Here is a 23,892-nt window from a genome sequence, read left to right as displayed (position 1 = left end):
AACTGTGAGGACATTATTGTTTTTATTTATTACTATGTTATGCATTTTTGTGTTTTTATATTGTTAATTGTCCTGTGATCCTCAGGAAGGAGGAGACATCTGGTTGGAAGATCAAACATTGGTCCAATGATCTAGCAAAACTCTTCCTTAGGTCTTATGAGATCCAAAACAGATCTACCAAAAATGGAAAAGAAATGCCTGCAATGTTGATCCATTGGTGTATTTTAGTACAGAGCAGATGTGAGCAACCTTTGGCTCTCCTGGGATCAGGTGTTAAAAAGGCTTGTGTTATCACCCCAACTCTATTTATTATTTTCATTGCCATGATCCTACACATTGTTGAAGGGAAACTCCCCACCAGAGTAGAAATCATGTATTGAACAGATGGAAAAGTCTTTAATCTGAGTAGGCTGAAGGAAAGAGTAAGGTTACTGTAACTTCCGTCATAGAGCTTCAGTATGCTGATGAAAACGGAGTGTGTGTTCACACAGAGGATGACCTTCAAACCATCCTAAATATCTGATGACAATGTAGTGTGTGGACACACAGAAGATGACCTCCAAACCATCCTAAATATCTTTGCAGAAGCTTACAAAAAGTTTGGCCTATCGCTCATAATTCCAAAACACCAAAGTGCTGCACCAGCAAGCACAAAACAACCCCTTTGCGGCATCACAAATCCAATTAAATGGCCTAACGTTGGAAAATGTCAATCACTTCTCTTGCCCTGGGCAGTTATCTTTCCACAAGGGCTGACATTGATGCTGAAATCCAGTATTGCTAGAGCTCTGTGAGTGCAGCTTTCTTCCGATTGAAGTGTAGAGTGTTTGAGGACGAGGACATTTGTGGGGAAGCCAAAATGCTTGTTTACAAAGCTGTTGTAATACCAACTTTACTGTATCCTTGTGAAACCACCTATAAATGCCATCTCCAAATTCTTGAAGTATTCCATCAACTGTGTCTCCGAAAAATTGTACATATCACTTGGGAAGACAGGCGAACTAATGCCAGTGTATTGGAAGAAGCAAAGATCACCGGTGTCAACGCAATGATTCTTCAACATCAACTTTGTTGGACTAGTCATGTTGTTCGGATGCCTGATTATCACCTTCCAAAGTAACTACTCTATTTTGAACTTAAAAATGGAAAGTGTAATGCTGGTGGTCAACAAAAGAGGTTAAAAGACTCTCTCGAGGCAAATCTTTAAAAAATGTAGGATAAACACCGACAATGGGGAAACACTGGCCTGTGAGCGTTGCAATTGGAGATTATCCTTTACCAAAGGTGTCATGGACTTTGAAGATGCTCAAACTCAGGACAAAAGGGAGAAAGGTGCTAAGAGGCTCTACTGGCAAACCCTCACCATGATCAACTCCTACCTGGAAACCTATGTCCCCACGGTGGAAGGACGTGTGGATCCAGAATTGGATTCCACAGTCACTTAAGGACTCACTGTTAAGACCATGTTCATGGAAGACAATCTTACTCAGCTACAAGTGATCACCAAATAATAATAATAATAATAATAATAATAATAATAATAATAATAATAATAATAATAATTTATTATTTATACCCTGCCCATCTGGCTGGGTTTCCCCAGCCACTCTGGGCGGTTTCCAACAGAAAAATAAAATAAAATCTATTAAACATTAAAAGCCTCCCTGAACAGGGCTGCCTTCAGATGTCTTCTAAAAATCTGGTAGCTGTTTTTCTCTTTGACATCTGATGGGAGGGCGTTCCACAGGGCGGGCGCCACTACCGAGAAGGCCCTCTGCCTGGTTCCCTGCAAGGAGGAGGAGGAGGAGACTTGGTATAAGAAAGGCTCCTCAGGCACCCACTGTCTTTGTCGTTCCATTTTAGGTGCAAAGTCATCCGATACATTTGCTAATAAAGGGATGTGCCTTTCCATGCAGGATGGTCATCCTGCTGTTCTGGATGAGGAACAGCTGCTCTTGCATAAGATTGTAGAGCAAAACTTTGGGAGCAACTAATGCACAGCCTTGTTTTAAGCATGGACTTGTTTGTACATAGTTCAATGTGGGCAGGTTCACCTCTAATCTGAGTTGCCACATCCATGTGTGCAATTGTTGTATACCAATACAGGCCACACCCAGCTCACAGACACCCGGTTAGTTGCATCACATCAGAGTTATTGCAGCATGCTGCTTGTTTTCATTTTTTATCTGACCATGTCCAGCATAATGATTATACCAGGCCTTGCTTAAGTGAGCTGTCATTGCTCAAGCCTGCTTGAAAACCTTACCCTGTAATATCGTATGTGTGAGGCAGACTGCTCAAGGGTTGGGAAAATGCACTCTGCATATACTCCGGAGCATTTTCCTTTAGATGCAGAGGCTGAAATTGAGAACATGGTGACTAACAAGGTAAGTCCTATTGAATTACCCCCAGCTAAGTGCAATTAGGATTACAGTCTTAGAATGTCCGCTTTCAGCCAGAAAGCCCCAGATCCAAATCTTAACTCACCTATGAATTCAATAAACAGCACTCTCATCCTCAGCCCCCTTCCCTATTCACACTATATATGAAGTATAATACTATAAATGATAGTATTAGTAATATATTCATAGTCCACAGGGATGGACTTTGGTTCGAAAGAGGTTTTAATGCTTATGCACTATGAATGTTGATCTGCAGGTAGAATGCCAACACAAATAAATTGACATCAATAAAGGTAGCATTTCATTTGCTTTTATTCAACAGTTCCTCCCACAATGAAACTCAAAATAACATTTCTCAGAGAAGTTTTTTGGGGGGGGGGACAACAAAATGTCTAAAGTATCAACCAGTGTGTAGACTCTCTCATAGTACAACATCAAAAGGTAGAAACCTGTTACAAAATATGTAAAAACAAAACAAAAAACAACCCACTCAATCACAATAGTGCAAGAGGTTATGAACAATCCGTCTGGATGGAGGCAGCAAAGAGCAGGCTGAACGCAACACAAAGCCCTTTTTATAGCAAAGAGACACAGTTTCTTTCCACAATAAATTAGCAGGGTATTCTATCAGTCCCTGCACAGTTGACAATACCACAGAAGAAGGACTAAAGCCAAATGGTATTATATGCTATGTAACTTCTCGGAACAGTGGGCAGGATATTGGCAAGTTAATTGAAGGCAAATCTACCAAGGCAGATATAAGCCAGCTGTGATACTTGTGAGGACATAAACATCAATGATGTCCCAGCCTCTTCTGCTCAGAACTTTAGCCTTGTCTCCTGTTCATTCTCTATTCTAGAAGGTGTTTCTGGGTCTTATACTACCCAGCTTTGAATTAACACCTGCTAACCATCACAAATGGCCTTGTAAGCCTAAGGGCTGCAGTGCATTCTACATAATGACATCTCCTGAATGGAACTGGATGCACGGGACATGTTGAATTAGAAGCCTTAGGGTGTGAATGGAAACCGGCACAATTCACAAGATACTGATTGTTACCTTTAGAAACCTAATACCTTTGGACTCCAAACATCTAAGAGATACCTTCACCCTTATCCATCCTGCTCTGCCCAATTGCTTTCTCTAAGATCAGCTGAGCAGGACGCAGGTGGTGCTGCGGCCTAAACCACTGAGCCTAGGGCTTGCCGATCAAAAGGTCGGCGGTTTGAATCCCCATGATGGGGTGAGCTCCCGTTGCTCGGTCCCAGCTCCTGCCCACCTAGCAGTTCAAAAGCACGTCAAAGTGCAAGTACTGTCGATAAATAGGTACCACTCCGGCGGGAAGGTAAATGGCGTTTCTGTGCACTGCTTTGGTTTGCCAGAAGTGGCTTAGTCATGCTGGCCACATGACCCGGAAGCTGTATGCTGGCTCCCTCGGCCAGTAAAGTGAGATGAGCGCTGCAACCCCAGAGTCGTCTGCAACTGGACCTAATGGTCAGGGGTACTTTTACCTTTAAGATCAGCTGACTTTGTTCTTACAGCTCTAAGATCAGCTGTACATGTTCTTATATGTACCTGATGCATTTGTAGCATATTTAGGAACATAAGAGCCTGCTGGATCAGGGCACTGGCCCATCTTAGCCCAGCATCCTATTCTCACAGTGGCCACCCAGATGCCTGAGCAAAACCCATGCAGGACACGCAGAGAAGTATTTTCAGAGACTGCTATGAAACAGCAAGGTCCAAGCTTTAGCATCCTCTGGAGGATCAGCTTTGAAGTGGGTCTAGTTCACATATTTCTAGTTACAGATAGGTAGCAGTGTCGGTCTGCCGTAGTCAAAACAAAACAAAAAAACCCCCCTAAGGTGCTACTGGAAGGATTTTTTTTTATTTAGCTCATGTATGTTCATTTGATTACAGTACTTTATACCTGATGACTGCCACCTGCATATGGAAGTGGACTCCACTGCAAAGCTTTTGCTCAAGATCTAGTTAGGATGGATATATATTCTCTCATCTAGATGAGGAACCTCATCCACCACCAGGTGCTGTAGATGTGATTCCTCTCCATGATTGAGCTACGCATAACACATTCCTCTTCAACAAACAGTAATCTTACCTGTCACCTGTTGGGAAGGGAAAGGAAGAAGGCTGGATTTAGTACCTCTCTGTTTCCACTTCCCCTCCAAAGGGACGATAGGATGTCTACTGCATTTCAAAAAACAGCTCCACATGTATAGAGTTGGGTCTTGGCTATTAACTTACAGGTGATGTGACATGAAAGTTCTCTCTGTGATGCCCATTAGAACACAAAATATATCCTTTCATTACTCTCACCCAGTAATGAAAATGCATGTATAAACCAGACTTAGGGCAGAAGTGAAGGGCAGCATGGTAGTGTTTCTTTGGATTTGTATCTTCTCAGGGTTTGGGGTTTTCTATCATGTTGTTTTGAATGTTCTTGGAATTCACTTCTGCACAGGGGGTGAAACTCAAAGGATTGGAGAGGACCAAAGTGATGTCCGGTGATTGTCCGGTGATTGACCTGCCAAAGTAGCCTGCTGGGGTGAGGGGGAACTGAGGATTCCTCACCTGTAATCTAGATAAATTAGTTGTTTGTACTACAGCATCACATGTCCATGCCAATACACTATCCTCCATTTTGCCCATTGTGAAGCATGTTGACAATGTTTGACCTTGAGCTCTTGTGGAATTATTGGGTTGTTGTTGTTGTTGTTGTTTTAAGGTGCATGTGCACAGGTACAGAAATACCTGTTCACATTTTCACAATGTAAAAAGGTGGTGGAGGAGTGATTGGGAGGGATAAAACTCTCCCACCTGGCATATATTCTGTTAAGCTCTACCCACAGGTGGAATAGCAATGAATATTGTGGGTGAAAAAAGAGGGATGGTTGGATATTTGTGTACCAGTTGTCGCACACACAACAAATGGATCTGAACGACCCAAAAGCATGATAATGCCTCTGTGCTGAAGTCCCATGCTGCTTTCCAACTCCATTTACCACCTGACCCTTGAACATTCTGCTCAGGTATATCCAGACATTTTCAAGATTATCTTTACAATCACGTGGGGTGGATTTTGTTAATTTTTGCACTTGTGTGAGACTATTGTAGACAGAGAATTCAAAGAGTACTGACAACAAGGACTGCTATGCCATTATGCCAGTACATTATAAAGTAAGAATATCACACACAACTGTGGCACTGCAGTCTTTCTAAAATAAGGTGTAGGTTTTGGGACAGAACATGAAAGCAGCATTGTCAACATCTACAAAAAATAACAGAGCACCTCCTTTCCCTATTCCTATCAAGAATATAAATTGTCATCTGTCAGAGAAGTAACCAGTCCACTTGACCATTAATTTAAATGAAATTATTTCCTTCCAGTATCCTCCCAGTCAAGACTGATCAAATATTATCCTAGTCCCCTCTACTGGCAGCTATAACTATGTCAAGTCTAAAGAATACTCCTGGCCCCGCTGTCAGTCTAAGTGAATAAAGGAAGCTTTCTGGCCACCAAAATCCAAGGAAATGTGCAATTTTTAAATGTTCTGCCTTGGAGATGATAAGAAGGGAAGGTCAATCCACTTGTCCTTTACCCAGTGGAATTCCCAGCGGTTCCGTCTACACTGGTGGAGAAGAAAAGCTGTTAAAATGTTTCACTAAGTGTCATGGACATGACAGAAAACCCAAGGGATGCTGTGGTGCATCTCTCATTCCTTCCTCCCCCTCAGTGCTTCAGCAGAGTACCTGGAAGAGCTCTTCTGAGGACTGAATTGCAAGAGTTCAGGTAATTTCAAGCACACAGTGGAGGGGGGGGGAGACTTCAATAAAACTAGAGTTACACCTTTTCTTTGAGTTGAAAAAAAATACCATTATATCACTGTAAGAAGATTAGTGTCAGGGATGAAGGCAGGCTTGAATGAGTTGTAAGCCTATATACTATATGCTTAGTGTGCTTCTACCAAAGCCACCAGTCTGCTGTAAACAAATCCCAAAATAGGTTCCTCTCTAAGTATAGACATAGAGGACAAGGAAACCCTACGGTGCTCCAGATTCTTTCCGGCTTTTCCTACAGCAGGAGCGACATGCTGTTCTCTCTTCTTCAAGGCCTGTTGATTCTGTTCCAACTGCAGGTGGACCTATCCTTTCACTGCACAGCACAGTCCTTGGGGTTATCGGTGTGTTCTTCCATCACATCTGGATTCAAGTTCTTCTTCTGCTCTATCTCCACCTGATAAGGAAGTTAGGAGTTGTGGGAAAAGATCAGTAAAATTTCTACATCAGCCAATGGCAACCTGCTCAGAAGCAGGGATGGGGAACCTGGGCCCTCCATCAGCTATTGTTGGACTTCAGTACCCATAAGCCTGAGTCAGCATGGGCAATGGGCAGTGACAATGGAAGCTGTAGTCTAGCAACTTCTGAAGGCCGTAGGTTCTCCATCTCTGCTCTACAGCGAAGACTGTGGACGTATACCCTTCTACACGAGACTCTCATTTGCAAAAGCGGGACAGATTCCAATCATAGCAACCCCATCAACCTCATTGTTGTTGGCAAAATTACAGTGGGCGAGGAGATTAGCATGAAATCAGTGTCATCATGTTCCCTTTGATGGGAAGAACCCTCAAACCTGCTGGGTTGAAATCAGACAATGAAGGAGCTCAAGGAGGTAGGCATTTAGTACAGTAATCCCAGTCTTTCTTCTGCAACACCCACATCACTTTCCTTATGGAAAAAATGGGAGGAGTATCTGATGTATTTCTCCTCTTCCCTCTGCCAGGTTTATGAACATATAAAGGTCTCTTAAACAGAGTTAGACCACAGTTTCAGGCAAGAGATTTTTCTGAGCCCTACCATCAGATATCTAGAGTTGCCAAGGGCTGAATCTGGGCCCTTTTCCATTCAAGACATATAATCTACCACTGAGTTACAAAACCTACTGTAGTTCTACTTCGAAACTTATAGTAGAAGACTTATATAAGACAACATGGAGAATCTAGTTGTTCACTGCAGTTCGTGATCCTGATAGACATACTGTAAAATAGTTTCATTGCAAAAGAACAAAAACAAACCCCAATTCACTTAATTCCTGGAAGAAAGCTGTTCGCTCATACCTTATAACTGTAATGTGCTGAATAGTTGACCCACTTCCTGACATCTGTCTTGCCTTCCACAGAGATGGACCGGATGGTGGCTTTGGATGCTGAAGTGGTTGGCATGTCAAACTCCACATCCACATAGCGGACAAAGTTAGAAGGCACTTCCCGGTCTGAGCCAAGCTCCAGGTGGCAGAAGAAGCAGTGTGGGTGACCAGAAGCTACCAAAGGGCAAAAGAGCATGGAAATTAAAAACTTTTTCTTTGAAATCAAGCCTCCGGAAGGCTTAAAAGCAGAACAAAACAGGAAACCCAGCTTAATTAATTAGATGGTTATGAGTCAGAATGCTGTTGTCATGTCATTATTGAAAAACAAGAATCAAACTACTGGGGTTTCAGTATGATGTGAGGTTTCAGTATGATGTTACAACATATTCTAGAAGAGTATTTAAGAACCTCTTGTAAATAGTAACTGAATGACTCTTCCATGCTTTACACCAGTCTGTTGATAAAATTGTTACAATAGATACTGGAAAGAATCTGGACAAACTGTCAACTATTATTAGCTGATGGAATCATTTGGATCATACCAAGACATATGATTTTACGCTGTTTAAAGCTCTAAATCAGGGGTCAGCAACCTTTTTCAGCCGTGGGCCGGTCCACCGTCCCTCAGACCATGTGGTGGGCCAGACTATATTTTTTTGGGGGGGGGATGAACGAATTCCTATGCCCCACAAATAGCCCAGAGATGCATTTTAAATAAAAGGACACATTCTACTCATGTAAAAACACGCTGATTCCCGGACCGTCCGTGGGCCGGATTGAGAAGGTGATTGGGCCGCATCCAGCCCACGGGCCTGAGGTTGCCTACCCCTGCTCTAAATCAGTAATGGGCATGTCCACGTCCCTCTAATAAAAGAAAGACCCCACATGTTCAAAGACAAGTGTGAGCCTTCTAACTGTCCAATCCATATAGCACTATTAATGCTCAAAGTCCTATTGAAATCAAGGGGGCTTAGGCAAGATTTCAAAGAGAATTAAAACATTTACAGTATTTGGGAATGGGCTAGTTCCCACTGACAGTATCTCTTGAGTCAAGTGCTGTGTTTTCATGTTTGGGAAATCTAGAGAACGGGAACTCTTTGGCACACACTTCACCATGATGCAGGGATTGGGGGGGACAACCCACTTGTTCACCAAAAAGCCACACCAGGAGACAGATTTTCAGTGGAAGTGGCAGAAGGGAGCCTGTTAATTTTTTTTTCTCCCATTTGTTCTTCCGCTGTAACTCACTTCCCAGTTGCTTTTCTCCTGTGAAGCTCCAAATAAATGCCTTCCTTTGTAAATCACCCCTTTTCATTCCTACTTTTCAGAAAATAGTCAATTAGAAGATTCTTAGATGTGTAATTTATTGAACAAAAAGCAATAAGGTGAAGTTGATAGGCAAATATAGAAGAGCCTTATGTGATTTCCCAAAGGTCCCAGAAAATGTTATTAGAAATCAGAATTGGGAAGCATCTTTGGCTGTTTACATCAGAGTTGAATAATTATTTTCTGAACGGCAGAGGATTTACATGAAAAGCAATGACAAACCTAGACAGCATCTTAAAAAGCAAAGACATCACCTTGCCGACAAAGGTCCATATAGTTAAAGCTATGGTTTTGCCAGTAGTGATGTATGGAAGTGAGAGCTGGACCATAAAGAAGGCTGATTGCCGAAGAATTGATGCTTTTGAATTATGGTGCAGGTGGAGACTATTGAGAGTCCCATGGACTTGAAGATCAAACCTATCCATTCTGAAGGAAATCAGCCCTGAGTGCTGACTGGAAGGACAGATCGTGAAGCTAAGGCTCCAATACTTTGGCCACCTCATGAGAAGACTCCCTGGAAAAGACCCTGATGTTGGGAAAGATGGAGGGCAGAAGGAGAAGGGGACGACAGAGGATGAGATGGTTGGACAATGTTCTCGAAGCTACTAACATGAGTTTGACCAAACTGCAGGAGGCAGTGGAAGACAGGAGTGCCTGGTGTGCTCTGGTCCATGGGGTCATGAAGAGTCGGACATGACTGAACGACTAAGCAACAACTACTACTACGACAGAGAGCCCCATATACCCTTTAGCAAAGGCAATAAAGGCAAAGAAAAAACCCACATTGGGAAGTCACTGATTCAGTACAGCTGGTGCAGCATTGTAGGTAAGTTTGTGGGTTGTAACTCTGGAAGCCCCCAGTTCAAATCTGGCCAAACCCTTGAATTTACTAGGTGACCATAACAAGCCACACTAGGCTTAGGTCCCCGAATGCCTGCTTTAATGCCAGGTGATTTAATGTCAAGATTCCTGTTGCATCCGGTATACAGGAAGTAGTCAGCACATAAATTGTGTGGATGACATATTCCAATACTGACTTTTGAATGATTCTCATGGATGTAAAGCATGTTTTTGTCTGTGACATTTTGACAAGTGTGTTTTGGAACCATTTTCAGACTAACATTATTTTGTGAGTGGGATTCAATCACATGGCAGCAAATTCAGGTTGCGTGATTGCAGTGAATTAGGTCATTTTGCACTGCAAGTCACCTGATTTGCAGTAAGGAAAGTGATAGGAAAACATACTGGAAAAGGTGGGACAACAATTGCTTGATGTATGACCTCCCCATAAATCAAATTGAGTGCTCATTTAATTGTTGTTGTTGTTTAGTCGTTTAGTCGTGTCCGACTCTTCGTGACCCCATGGACCATAGCACGCCAGGCACTCCTGTCTTCCACTGCCTCCCGCAGTTTGGTCAAACTCATGTTCGTAGCTTCGAGAACACTGTCCAACCATCTCGTCCTCTGTCGTCCCCTTCTCCTAGTACCCTCAATCTTTCCCCACATCAGGGTCTTTTCCAAGGATTCTTCTCTTCTCATGAGGTGGCCAAAGTATTGGAGCCTCAGCTTCACGATCTGTCCTTCCAGGGAGCACTCAGGGCTGATTTCCTTCAGAATGGATAGGCTTGATCTTCTTGCAGTCCATGGGACTCTCAAGAGTCTCCTCCAGCACCATAATTCAAAAGCATCAATTCTTCGGCGATCAGCCTTCTTTAATAGACCTTGTGCAAGCGAAAACCTTGCCAGAGGCACGAGGTGTGCGTCTGGGTAGAGCTGTTCATGTTCCCTCCTTGCCTTTTGGTATTAGTAACAGGAGCACAGGAAGATGTTTCTTTAGAATCAGGAACTAGGTAGTATTGGGGAAGCATGGATGCCTCTGTATCTGGTATGTTATGTGGGCAGGTGAAGGATCAGTGCAGATTGAGACATGCATGAGCATGGGCAGCACAGATTAGAATGTGACCTAAACCTATAATCCTAAATATGTTTACTCAGATGTAGGTCCTATTGAAATGTGTAATCTTCCTCTGTCAAATATATATTGTTTAAACTGGAATGTATTTGTGTTTATGCTTATTTTTATGTGTGTTATATATTGCAAACAGTGTGAGCTTTGTAGGAAAAGGTGCTTTATCAATGCCCCACTTTTTTCTTAACACTCTTTGTTCGGCTTGCTTGTTGACGTGACTAAAATACTGTACACACTTTCACGTTGGAGCCCTGAATCCTGTCCAGTTGGGACTGAGACTTCTCACAGGCTGTAAACAAGGCTTGTTTTATCAGCCAGCATCAACATGTTGCTTATGAATCAGGGGACTGTGTTAGTCACGGAATCCAATTCCACAGCATAGGGCTGCTGTTGTTTTTTGGACTGGTTTTGTGACATAGATTATATAAAAACAGCTGCCCCTCAAGCACAACAACAACAGACATCTGTGCAGTGACAACACTTGCCTTGTGTTTAGCAAGGGGAAACTTTCACACATAACTAAAACAAGGCTTAAGTTGGGCCAATTTAAAGAGATGCCAGAAGTACCCATTAGGCTAACGCTACGTACACCTGCTGGGGAATATAATGGGACATACTTCTGAGTAAACAAGCATAGGATTGCACTGTATTTTGGTATAATCATCACCTTCACATTTTATAGCAAAGCAGCCCAAATTATGTATACAGTAAGGTAGTAAATCTGTGTCTGGGATGAACCACTACAGACTGCAGGTGGGGACTCACATGACTGACTCCTATCAATAAACGCCCCCTGAATTAAATCAGATGTCAGGGAGAAGGGTTTATTATAAGCATCCCCCCTGCCCATCAAGCTCTCTGTGTTTGGAGGCTTTGAAATATAGGAGTTTTATTCATGTCAGCTTCTACCTGCAGCGCCAAAGTGGTTCAGCCCAGAGATGTTTGCAACCTGTCAGAACAAGGCATAGGAAGAAGCCCAGCAGCAGATATGAAGGGTGTACAAGGTTAGAAAAATGGGATTCTGCAAAAAGCTGGGCATATGCCTTTTGGCTTAACACACTTATACCACAGCCAAATCATAATGGTGCAGCCAGTGCCTGCAAACTCTGACCCTCCCTCCCTCCCTTAAGTCTCTAGCCCTCTTAGATAGGAGGTTGTGAGGAAATCCTTCTTCCTTAACATATGTAGAATGTCAGTTTTGGTCTGTTGTCCTCTTGCCCCGCCCCAGTTCCATCTCAAAGCAGAGAAAAGCAAACAAAGCAGCCATCGATGCAATTCTTACCTTGTTCAGGACATACCTGGATTCTAACACCTGTTGTTCATATTCCTTTTGATCAAGGTTTTTTTGTTTGTTTGTTTTTAAAATGCTTTTATTGTCATTCTGATTATTGGATGTTTCTCCTTTTATCTTTTTAACCTCTGCTGAATTGGTTTTTATTGCTGTGTCTAGTATATAGTTTCTTAATTTCTCACTGGGTGTTTCAGTTCACGCTTGCCAAGTTGCCTTGAAGCTTTTATGTTGAAATGTGAGGTATAAAATGTTTTTGAAAATATTTTCACATTTTCATATGATAGGGTTTTTGTTTTTTTGCCACAGCTTGTGATAGCAGGGAGAAAGAACGGAGTTGGAGGACAGGGAGACTAGGCTTTGAATGGTAAACGGGATGAGGAGAAAAACGAAATACTGAGAAAAGACGAGAAGGGTAGTGGGGTTCATCCTGCCTTCTCATTTTTTATATTTTTACCTAAACAAGTATCTGGGCAGTTTAACTAGACCCTGTGCATGTGCTACTAAGTTTTTCTTGAAAAGGTTTCTCAAACACACTTCTCCAACAAAGTTCTCCCTGTATCACCTCATACATCATACATTTAAAGCACTCTTCTTCCACTTTAATAGTCTTTGCTTCCCCCAAAGAATTCTGGGAACTACAGTTCCTTAAGGGTGCTGGGAGTTGTTGCTCTTTGAGGGGACTCCTATAAACACTTGGGTAAGCAGAGGCAGATTTTGGGGGATGGTGGGAAGAAAAGCAAAATAAAAAAGGGGAGGCAATTAAGAACCATGAGAAGTGATGTTCAATACAATCAAGTACTGCTATATTTAATTACTACCATTACTGTTGCAAATTTTCATATCTTCAAAAAATGTAATTACCTCACTTTATGTAGGCATTCTGTTTGCACCTTCTGACAGAATACTGTTTCATCCGTTAACGTTGCACGTTACTCCAATATGACCCAGCACCCAAAATACAACTTCCCCCAGTATTATTACCCAGTTGAAGCACGAGTACCCACCAGAGTTTTTGTCGGGCAGCCGATTTATCCTCCACACGATGGAATTAAAGGCATGCTCGTATTTGGCAGTTCCTAGTGTTACTCTCATTACTGGCTCAGAACCGGACACACTGGTGGATCCAAAGCTGGCACTTTTGTTCACCTTTGCTTTCAAAGACTTTTCCCCGAGGACACTATCTCTGCGGAAGTTTTTCACCCACTCCTGTGGCACTGGGTAGCGGACCATCACATTTTCACAGGGGACCTGAGTGAGAGGGTCTCTGTTGGAGGAGAACCCCGGAGACATCATCAGCCAGCTCTGGAGCTCCACCTCGGCGCCATTGATGCTAGCTGCAACCCTCAAGGTGAAAGGCAATGTCTTCTCGGAGAACACGCTTCTGAAGCGCATCAGTTCAAACCTGCAGGCGTCCAAGGGGTTAAACTGAATGACGCGGGCGCTGGCGAACGCTTCCTCCTCCACGCAGGAGTGGAACTGGCAATCGTACAGCTTAATCCACTTGGTGGTGGTAGTGGGCATGATGTCCTGCCGCGAGACGATTTCGTTCCCTTTGACAAGGACATCGTTGAGACCCAGCCTGCATTCCGCCAGGCCAGAAAGGAAAGTGAGAACGTGCACTCGGGTCAACACATTGTGCTGCAAAATCCTATTGTCTCTTTTGGCCAAGGTGCCATAGAACTCGTCCTTCACATCCACAGTGATTTCCTCCTCTTGGTAGTTTAATCCCACTGTGCTCAGGTCTGTTGATGAGGCAGGCAAATCCATTAGTGTATCCTGGACCGCCCTGATGAAGCTGAGGAAGTCTTCATAGCTGGTGGTACCCAGCTCGATAACCTGCTCCCTCTCTGCTATGTGAGAGACAGCAGGCTTTGGCTGGTACTTCCTCTTTTCCTTGTAGGTGATGCGATCTATCCTCACACTGTGTATCCTCCCATTCTCATCATAATTCTGGAGTTTGGGTTCTGAAATCTCGTGGCTGATGTCAAGCTTGAATTCCTTGAAAGGCTTTTCCAATCCCTTCTCGTAAAAGAGCTGCAAGTACCTGCTCTCGGTCAGCTTGACGTAAATCGGCCCCCAGTGCCTAGATGACATGATATTCTTCTTTTCCGGTATCCTCAGCATCATTGGCCAGCCATCTTTTCGCGGAGGTGGCCCCAGAAAGGACACGGTGCTGTATAGCTCAGTTGGCACTGTGGGGTCGTCATCGGGCAGAGTAGGACTGCTCAGCTGATCTGGGTCCCCAATCTGGAGTTGCTTGAGCTGCTCAACAGCATCTCTGTGCCTGAGGTGTTTACTTGGCTCATTAAAGCTGATGCAGTCAGGCTCCTGGTGGAGGATAATGAGGGAGTCTCTCTGGTTTCTACCAGAAATGGGAGAGGTTTGAGAATGCCTGTCCCGTTCTTCAAAGAAAGAGCTGAACGGGTTGATAGGTGAAGGCTGGACATCCCTCAGGGATTCGTCAAGGAAAGGGTTAGTAGCACTCCAAGGGGGTGTCCCACTAAACGAAGGCAAGCTGGTTATTGAGGAAAGGTCTAGTTTCTGAATTTTAGGGAGGTCAGCCAATGCACTTCTGGGGCGTTCCCTTTTCTTAAAGGAAGAGGAGAGGGTAAGAGAGTTCACATCTGTGATCTGTGCTGTTGCGACTGCTGCTGCTGCAGTTGCTACTAATGGTGGGGAATCTGCTTTTACGGGGGATAAAGTTGATGGAGAATTGCAGCTGACTTCATTGTCATCAAAAGTCACCCAGCTGGGGAAACGAGCTGTTGTTGGGGTTTCACTATGGCCGTTTACAGATGTGCTATTCAGCTGCCAGCTGGTGGCCTCCATGCCTAGCTCTTCATCTTCGAGAAGGGATGAGGAATTGTCTATAGGGAGAAATGAGAAAAAGTGTCAATCCTGGAATGCAAGTTCTAGGCATCATAGTATGTTTCCTCATGTCTACAATGGGCGGTATGCAACTAAATAGCTGTGCTAGCACAAGGATTAGCGCTAGCACAACAGTATTTCCTCCTCTCCTCCTCCCATGTGCATCCCGCACCATCTCTAAATTTACTTAGCAGCCCTGTTTAGGGAAGCTTTTAATATTTGATGAATCATTGTATTTTAATATTCTGCTGGAAGCTGCCCAGAGTGGCTGGGGAAACCCAGCCAGTTGGGCGGGGTATAAATAATAATAATAATAATAATAATAATAATAATAATAATTACTACTCCTCTGGAGAGTTGTGGAGGGCAGATTTAGGGGTCACACAGGGGGAGCATGTTCCATTGTGCTAGCAGAACCTTCACTTTACCATTACATTCCATGCAGCCCAATGAATGTCATAATTACAAACACAATGCAAGTACAATAGAAAGTTTTTTAAGGGAGTGGGGGGAACGGCATATTAGATGCCCAAACCCGCCACTACACAGACTGCCTTTGTCTCCTTTAGAAGGGAGAAACCACTTACAGAAATAAGCAACCTCCTTTGCAAGAGCTCATATGGAGCTAGACATTTTGATTCTTCTTTCTGTTCAGATTTTGCTTGTAACTACTGGACAGATTCATGGAGCCAGAAAATGTAATTCTACTGTGCAGACATTTACAAATAATAATAAAACTGTTCTTTGCTCATTTGCATTTACAAGTGCTTCCATCAACCACATAAATCTGTCTCTAGCCAATGCACAATCCTTGACAGCTTGTCATGTTCTGTGGAGGAGAGAATAACAACAGATGAGGAAGCCAAACTTCCATCATTAATTTATGAAACAGATTTGAGATAAAAGATATTTCAATAAATGAAATATGAACTATCATAAACTCTGCTCTTGACTACTAAACATGTCGCTGTTAAGCATCTCTATAAATGGTCAGTGAAGGGTTAAAGAAATTGGGAACCCAAATGGTATAATGCAGGTTCCCCCCCCCCAATGACCATGATAATCACACTGAGAACCTGGATTGTGTGGTTAGTTCCTATGTGAAAAGCGTCTCATATCATATGCCCAGGCAAGCCGTATGATTACTGTTTGCATATGCCACGCAGCTCTGACTTTTCAAGATGGCAAACAGGTTATTGCCAGGTTAAGGGCCCTTGTTGTCTGTCATGCCACCTTCAGAACTATGAACCTTGTTGAGCCAGAGTAATTTAACAGTATGTCCAGAAGGTGGTGCCATAAAGCCAGACAAACCTAGGAAACTTCTTTCAAAATTATACACTTACTGTAAAACATTTACCCCACGACCACCACGACACCAATTAATTGGTAGATCTCAAAAGTGTAGACAGCGAGATTTTCACAGAAGCCTACTATGTTGCATTTGCACAGTCTATATAGCTATAAAAGGCTGAAATATTTCCCAGAGATGCCATGCTCCACATCTTCCTCTTACTCAAGAGCATGCTTGAAGGATCCTACAGGCATGTATGAAATGTCCTCAGAGAGTACAATGGAAAGTTGAGAGAAACAGAAGATCAAAGTGCCCATATTCCAAACACACACTCCTTCTCCGTGCTTTGCTAGTTTTTGTGCTCTGCATTGGACACCCAATGGTTTGAATCATAGAATCATAAGAGTTGGAAGAGACCACAAGGGCCATCCAGTCCAACCCCCTGCCGAGCAGGAAACACCATCAAAGCATTCTTGACATATGCCTATCAAGCCTCTGCTTTGTTGTTGTTTAGTCGTTTAGTCGTGTCCGACTCTTCGTGACCCCATGGACCATAGCACGCCAGGCACTCCTGTCTTGCACTGCCTCCCGCAGTTTGGTCAAACTCATGTTCGTAGCTTCGAGAACACTGTCCAACCATCTTGTCCTCTGACGTCCCCTTTTCCTAGTGCCCTCAATCTTTCCCAACATCAGGGTCTTTTCCAAGGATTCTTCTCTTCTCATGAGGTGGCCAAAGTACTGGAGCCTCAGCTTCACGATCTGTCCTTCCAGGGAGCCTCTGCTTAAAGACCTCCAAAGAAGGAGACTCCACCAAACTCCTTGGTAGCAAATTCCACTGCCGAACAGCTCTTACTGTCAGGAAGTTCTTCCTAATGTTTAGGTGGAAGCTTCTTTCTTGAAGTTTGAATCCATTGCTCCGTGTCCGCTTCTCTGGAGCAGCAGAAAACAATCTTTCTCCCTCCTCCATATGACATCCTTTCATATATTTGAACATGGCTATCATATCACCCCTTAACCTTCTCTCATCCAGGCTAAACATACCCAGCTCCCTAAGCCGTTCCTCATAAGGCATCGTTTCAGGCCTTTGACCATTTTGGTTGCCCTCTTCTGGACACGTTCCAGCTTGTCAGTATCCTTCTTGAACTGTGGTGCCCAGAACTGGACACAGTACTCCAGGTGAGGTCTGACCAGAGCAGAATACAGTGGTACTATTACTTCCCTTGATCTAGATGCTATACTCCTATTGATGCAGGAGTATAGCATCAATAGGAGTATTGATTTGATATCAGGATTTGAAATCAATAGGAGTATTGTATTGATTTGATTTGATATCAGGCCTTCCTTTGAACCTTCCAGTTGCTGAATATAACACAGGTCTCTGGCTCCTTGGACCTGAACCTATGCAGTACCACACCTAATTCCTTTTGGTATTCACCTGTTGCTTGAGCTCACCTCTAGATTACATTTTGAACCTGGGCCTATGCTCAACCGCCCTGAGGACACCCACTGTAACATGATCATCCTTTGAGTCTTCCCTGGTGAGGGCTTTCAATAATCTCTATTTGTAATTTTAAAGTCCTGTAAATCAATACAAAAACAGAAAACCAACCAACCCATGAACTATTTTCTTAGAATAAAAGGTAAAGGTAAAGGGACCCCTGACCATTAGGTCCAGTCGTGACCGACTCTGGGGTTGCGCACTCATCTCGCATTATTGGCCGAGGGAGCCGGCGTATAGCTTCCAGGTCATGTGGCCAGCATGACAAAGCTGCTTCTGGCAAACCAGAGCAGCACATGGAAACGCCGTTTACCTTCCCGCTGTAGCGGTTCCTATTTATCTACTTGCATTTTGACGTGCTTTCGAACTGCTAGGTTGGCAGGAGCTGGGACCAAGCAACAGGAGCTCACCCCGTCACAGGGATTCGAACCGCCGACCTTCTGATCAGCAAGCCCTAGGTTCAGTGGTTTAACCACAGCGCATACCTGCCCCCAATCCACCGCCAATAGCTACAGAAGGCATAAAATGAATACTACAGCTTTGTAGTATTTTTCAACAACAAAAAGAAGAATATAGCAGCCTTGCCAACTGTATCTGTGACCTTGAACAGAACACAGTGGGTGGGGGGAGAACACTTCGCTTGGAAAAGAATGCATTTCCAAACTACACAAGGACTTCAGTAAATGCAGTAAATCCAGCAGAAGTGCTTCCAACAATACTGTAGGCTGCCTGGGTAGAAAGCTGACTTGGAAAGTGGTGGGGAGGGGGCTGAAGAAAACTGATAAAAAGAACCCATAGCTAGTAGAAAACTTGGTTCCCCAACCTCTTTATCTACATGGCAAGAGAACTATTTTAATTAGCGTCTGAATAACCTCCGACTCAATATTCACAGAACTTGAGGGCAGCAGAGCTTTTGATTATTCATATGAGGTGAAGATTAGCAATAATAACTGAAGTAGCAAGCTGAAAACATGTGCAGACACTTTATTCTATTTGTGGCTGGTTCGTACTTGTAGCCTGCCCTCACACAAGGGCCTGGGTGGTTCTGCAGGCTCTTTCCCCACTCGGTTAGCTAACGCTCCAGCTGCACCCGTGGCCCTTCGATCTGCTGTCACAGGAGGTCTTTTTATGCCTACCATCTCCAGGGCAAAGAGAAGGGAAAGCAGGGGCCTCATGTGCAAACATATACAGACCTGAGGTTCCATGTTAAATGTCCAATTGGGTAAGTGAGGCCCTGGAACTCCTAACATTACATTTTATTAATTTATGCAAGCCACCACAGGGAACCTTTGGGTCCACACACACAAATCAGCCCTGAGTGCTCCCTGGAAGGACAGATCCTGAAGCTGAGGCTCCAATACTTTGGCCACCTCATGAGAAGAGAAGACTCCCTGGAAAAGACCCTGATGTTGGGAAAGATGGAGGGCACAAGGAGAAGGGGACGACAGAGGACGAGACGGCTGGACAGTGTTCTCAAAGCCACCAACATGTTTGACCAAACTGCAGAAGGCAGTGGAAGACAGGAGTGCCTGGTGTGCTCTGGTTCATGGGGTCACGAAGAGTCAGACACGACTAAACGACTAAACAACAACATACACCCTTACCGAGGAAGTCCAACAATGCGAGAGGATAAGGTATGTGCCATACACAGAATGAGACTTCACAGCAGTCATGGACTTTGACAAAGTCACAGGGGAATGCCTGCTGCGGGAGAGCTGCATGGAATACACACACACACACACACAACTGCAAATGGTTTTAGCTCTTTTTCCATGCTCAGGTAATTTGGCTTGACAGTGAAATATTTATGGAATTCTGGTCTTGCATTCCAAGGCTCCATGGGAAGACTGTTTCATTGTTGCATGCGCCCTGCCCTGATTAGGGAAGCAATTTATTCTCGCCACAACTGGTGAGGTAGAAATTAGGCTGAGAGAAAGCGCTTTTGCTCAAGGCCACCCATCACGTTATACAGCAGAGAGAGGGACATGTTGCGATATAAGGATGCCCCCACATGAAGCACTCAGGAGCCAATCCATATTTTAAGTAGGGTTCAATAATAATAATAATAATAATAATAATAATAATAATAACAATAACAATAATAATACCCTGCCCATCTGGCTGGGTTTCCCAAGCCACTCTATTCCAGTTGCAGCCTTCTTACACCCAGGATTCAGCATACATAGGTGGGATTACACACAGGGGAGAAGCCCCCCCCCCTGTGTGTGACAACTATACCTTTTTATACCAGCTGGCTACAGACCAATTGGGCAACTCCCCATATCTTGGTTTCCTGATGCTGACTCATCACATGATGCTGAGTCAACATTTCTACTGAACACAGAGTGTTAACTCCTTGATACCCACAACACTCCAACGGGACATGCAGTCGGATGTTCCCTGTCCCAGTCAAAGCACACAGTTAGCTTTTAGCCACGTAGACTAGAATGCAGCTACAAGTTAAATCCCAAAGCACCAGGGAAAGAAGGGGGTCTCAGATGCTGCACAATAACATAATAAGAGTACTGCTAGATCAGACCGAACGTCTGCCTGGCTCAGTATTCTGTTTCCCATTGTGAGCTACAAGGAGCCCACAAGGACATAAAGGCAAGGATGAGGAACATTTCTCATCCCGAGGACCACATTCCCTTCTTCCTTCCTGGGGCCACATGACTTTGTTTGGTGGGGCCAGAGGAAAAAGTGCACAGAGCAATGAATGTAATTTTTTACCTTTGTAAAAGACAAATAAAAAGCACTATCAAGAGTTCAAGGACACAGTCCAGCCAGACAAAAATTATCTAAGGGCTGGTGAGGTGTGTGGCCTGGCCAGGTCCCCCTGGAGGGACACGTTTGGCCCCTGAGCCTTCGTTTGCCATTTATGACATAAGGAAACATCCTGGATTGGGACCCTCTTGTGTGTAGGGAATAGGGGCTTTAAATCTTTGTATCCTGATGTGGTTCCAAACAGCATCAGGCACCATGTGTCTGCTATTATGTTAAAGAGAAGTTTCCTCTTGGATGAATGGGAGACTATGCCCCCCCCCAATATGAAGAGCAGGTAAGGGAGGCCTGACCTGGATTGAGACCAAAGCTCCTCTACTCCCAAGGTCCCAGTCTTTACCCATCTTGTTCAGCCTTAAGCTAGTGCACTAGTAAGAGACAAAAAGAATCTTGTGGCATATAAATGACTAACAGATTCATTGGGGCAGCAGCTTCCATAAGGTAGAACCCAATTCATCATTTGACTGAGCTCTTGAGATTCAAAGTCTCATTCCATTCAGCAGACACAAACATGCTGAAAGGACAAGCTACCAGCCAGCAATGACAAACCTAGACAGCATCTTAAAAAGCAGAGACATCACCTTGCCGACAAAGGTCCGTATAGTTAAAGCTATGGTTTTCCCAGTAGTGATGTATGGAAGTGAGAGCTGGACCATAAAGAAGGCTGATCGCTGAAGAATTGGTGCTTTTGAATTATGGTGCTGGAGGAGACTCTTGAGAGTCCCATGGACTGCAAGAAGATCAAACCTATCCATTCTGAAGGAAATCAGCCCTGAGTGCTCACTGGAAGGACAGATCGTGAAGCTGAGGCTCCAATACTTTGGCCACCTCATGAGAAGACTCCCTGGAAAAGACCCTGATGTTGGGAAAGATTGAGGGCACTAGGAGAAGGGGACGACAGAGGATGAGATGGTTGGACAGTGTTCTCGAAGCTACGAACATGAGTTTGACCAAATTGCAGGAGGCAGTGCAAGACAGGAGTGCCTGGCGTGCTATGGTCCATGGGGTCACGAAGAGTCGGACACGACTAAACAACAACAACCAGCCTGCTAGGACTTCAGACCTGGCTCATATCCGCACACAGCTTAATATCTGCCTCCTCACATATTCCTATCTGAGATGGCTACATACAGGAGTTTCAAAGACCATTAACCGAGGGCCTTCTGGCGGTTCCCTCGTTGCAAGAAGCCAAGTTGCAGGGAACCAGGCAGAGGGCCTTCTCGGTAGTTGTGCCTGCCCTGTGGAACACCCTCCTATCAGATGTCAAAGAGAAAAACAGCTACCAGATTTTTAGAAGACATCTGAAGGCAGCCCTGTTTAGGGAGGCTTTTAATGTTTAATTGATTATTTTATTTTATTTTTCTGTTGGAAGCCGCCCAGAGTGGCTGGGGAAACCCAGCCAGATGGGTGGGGTATAAATAATAAATTTAAGGTGCAACAGGCTGCTAATATCAGATAGCTGCAGAGGGGAGATAACACAACGTGCATGTCTCTTTAAAGTGTGGAGTTTACATATGGAGGATTCATCTGCTGTTATTTCTAGTCACTGGTTGGAGCTCATACTTTCAGGTAGTGGAATGGCAGGTACAAAGTCTTGAAAGGAAAAAGCACAACATAGAAGATTCACCAGGTATTAAAGGACTGAAGCCAGAGTACGTTCAGACATAGCTCTCTCTTGTTCTACTTCTGAAAACACAGAACATGTTTGCTTTAAAATAGGACCAAGGAAAGTATGGTCAATATAAGATTGATTTGTACTATCAGGGATGGACCTACACGCAGGAAAAAACACACACTATAAATAAGTCAGAAATTAGATGTAACAAAAGGGGGGGAAACCTATGGAAAATCATGGACAATTTTTTTTCCTGCTCTCTGGCACTATCTGGTGTTGCATGTTTATAACACATTCAAATCTTTGTTTTTTGACTAGAATAGCTGAGTCCCAGCTCTCCGGGTTCAACTCCAATATGTTTACACAGTGACTATTTTGTTACTATGACATTCTGATGGCTAATATAATAGACAGGGAGCTCCAATTCAAGTCTTAGCCAGATGATTCCTGCAGGCCAACTACAAGGAGATCAGAGACAATACGAGCTTTTGTACAGGAAAAAGCTGTAAAGAAACTTGCCTTTGCTGCACCTGTTTTGCTGATAAACTGATAGCAGGTTTGCCAGATCAGCTAAAATCAGCAGTTCCAAAGTAAGAGAAGGTTACATATCAGTACTTTTGGCGTTTGGTTGGTATACAGGTTGCAGAAGCCACAGCAAGGCTAATTTCATAAATGGTGAATGATACTCAAAGCTGGGATTTAGCCATAATCTAAGAATATAATATATGTGAACAGATTTATAACTTCTTCAGAATTTCACATGACGGGGAAGATGGAAAAACCGCAGCCATTTCTATTTTCAAAACATGCTTTCACAACATTGTCCAGACCAGTTCTCATTGGTTTTTTCTTGAACTCAAAAATAGTAACACCGGTTTCCTGCTTCTGGTGCCCAGGGTATTTCCTAAGGATCAAATGTTAATGGAGAACTGTATCTTCTATCTGCTGAATATGACAAACAAAATGCCTGCACAGACAGCAAGATGAGAAGGAAGTGGACAATTTGCATAGTGTCATTTCTGAAGCTGTCTGTAACAACAAATTGTCACTGTTTTTTGTGTTGAATATATGCTGTATGTTACAGGTAGGTAGCCGTGTTGGTCTGACGTAGTCGAAACAAAATAAAATAAAATAAAAATTCCTTCCAGTAGCACCTTAGAGACCAACTAAGTTTGTCATAGGTATGAGCTTTCGTGTGCATGCACACTTCTTCTGAAGAAGGAAGGAAGGAATTTTTATTTTATTTTTATATGCTATATGGTAATTTACAGACCTAATAGGTATCTACAGCCATTAGCACATAGCAAAATATGTATTTTATCAAAGTAATTGTTGAACTGAAATACAATTAAGAAGTATATTAATAGTGAAATACAATTAAGAAGTATATTAATAGTGAAATAATTATTAAGCTGTAACTGTATGTAGGTTTTATTTTATTTGTTTTTTATCTCATATTTTGGAAATGTACATCTAGGTATTTTTTTCCTTTAATTTTTTTGGGGGTCCCCAAGAGAGTGGGGCCCTAAGCTATAGCTTGTTAGGCTTATACATAAATCCGGCACTGTTTGTAAATACATACGCCATTTTATTTGCATGCTGCTTTTCTATAGTTAAAACTAGGCTCAATGCAACTTACAACATTGGGGGGGGGAATAATTACAAACAGAACAGAAGTAATCATAAA

The 23,892-nt window shown here is 43.5% G+C and overlaps 1 protein-coding gene across 1 annotated transcript in view; it reads right to left on the bottom strand.

The window, feature by feature from the left end:
- Positions 1–2,696: 2,696 nt before the first annotated feature.
- STON2 (stonin 2) overlaps positions 2,697–23,892 on the bottom strand; it is a 70,274-nt gene continuing 49,078 nt past the window's right edge. The window contains exons 5-7 of the mRNA XM_035107794.2: positions 13,157–15,019; positions 7,538–7,740; positions 2,697–6,657 (exon numbers count right to left, since the gene is read on the bottom strand). Of these exons, the coding sequence (XP_034963685.2) occupies positions 6,574–6,657; positions 7,538–7,740; positions 13,157–15,019 (2,150 nt within the window). The 3' untranslated portion in view covers positions 2,697–6,573. The remainder of the gene's footprint in view (positions 6,658–7,537; positions 7,741–13,156; positions 15,020–23,892) is intronic.

This window comes from Zootoca vivipara, chromosome 1, assembly GCF_963506605.1.
Source record: "Zootoca vivipara chromosome 1, rZooViv1.1, whole genome shotgun sequence".
NCBI lineage: Eukaryota > Metazoa > Chordata > Lepidosauria > Squamata > Lacertidae > Zootoca > Zootoca vivipara.
The sequence above is the reverse complement of the archived record's forward strand: the minus strand, read 5'-3'. Positions and strand labels throughout refer to the sequence as shown.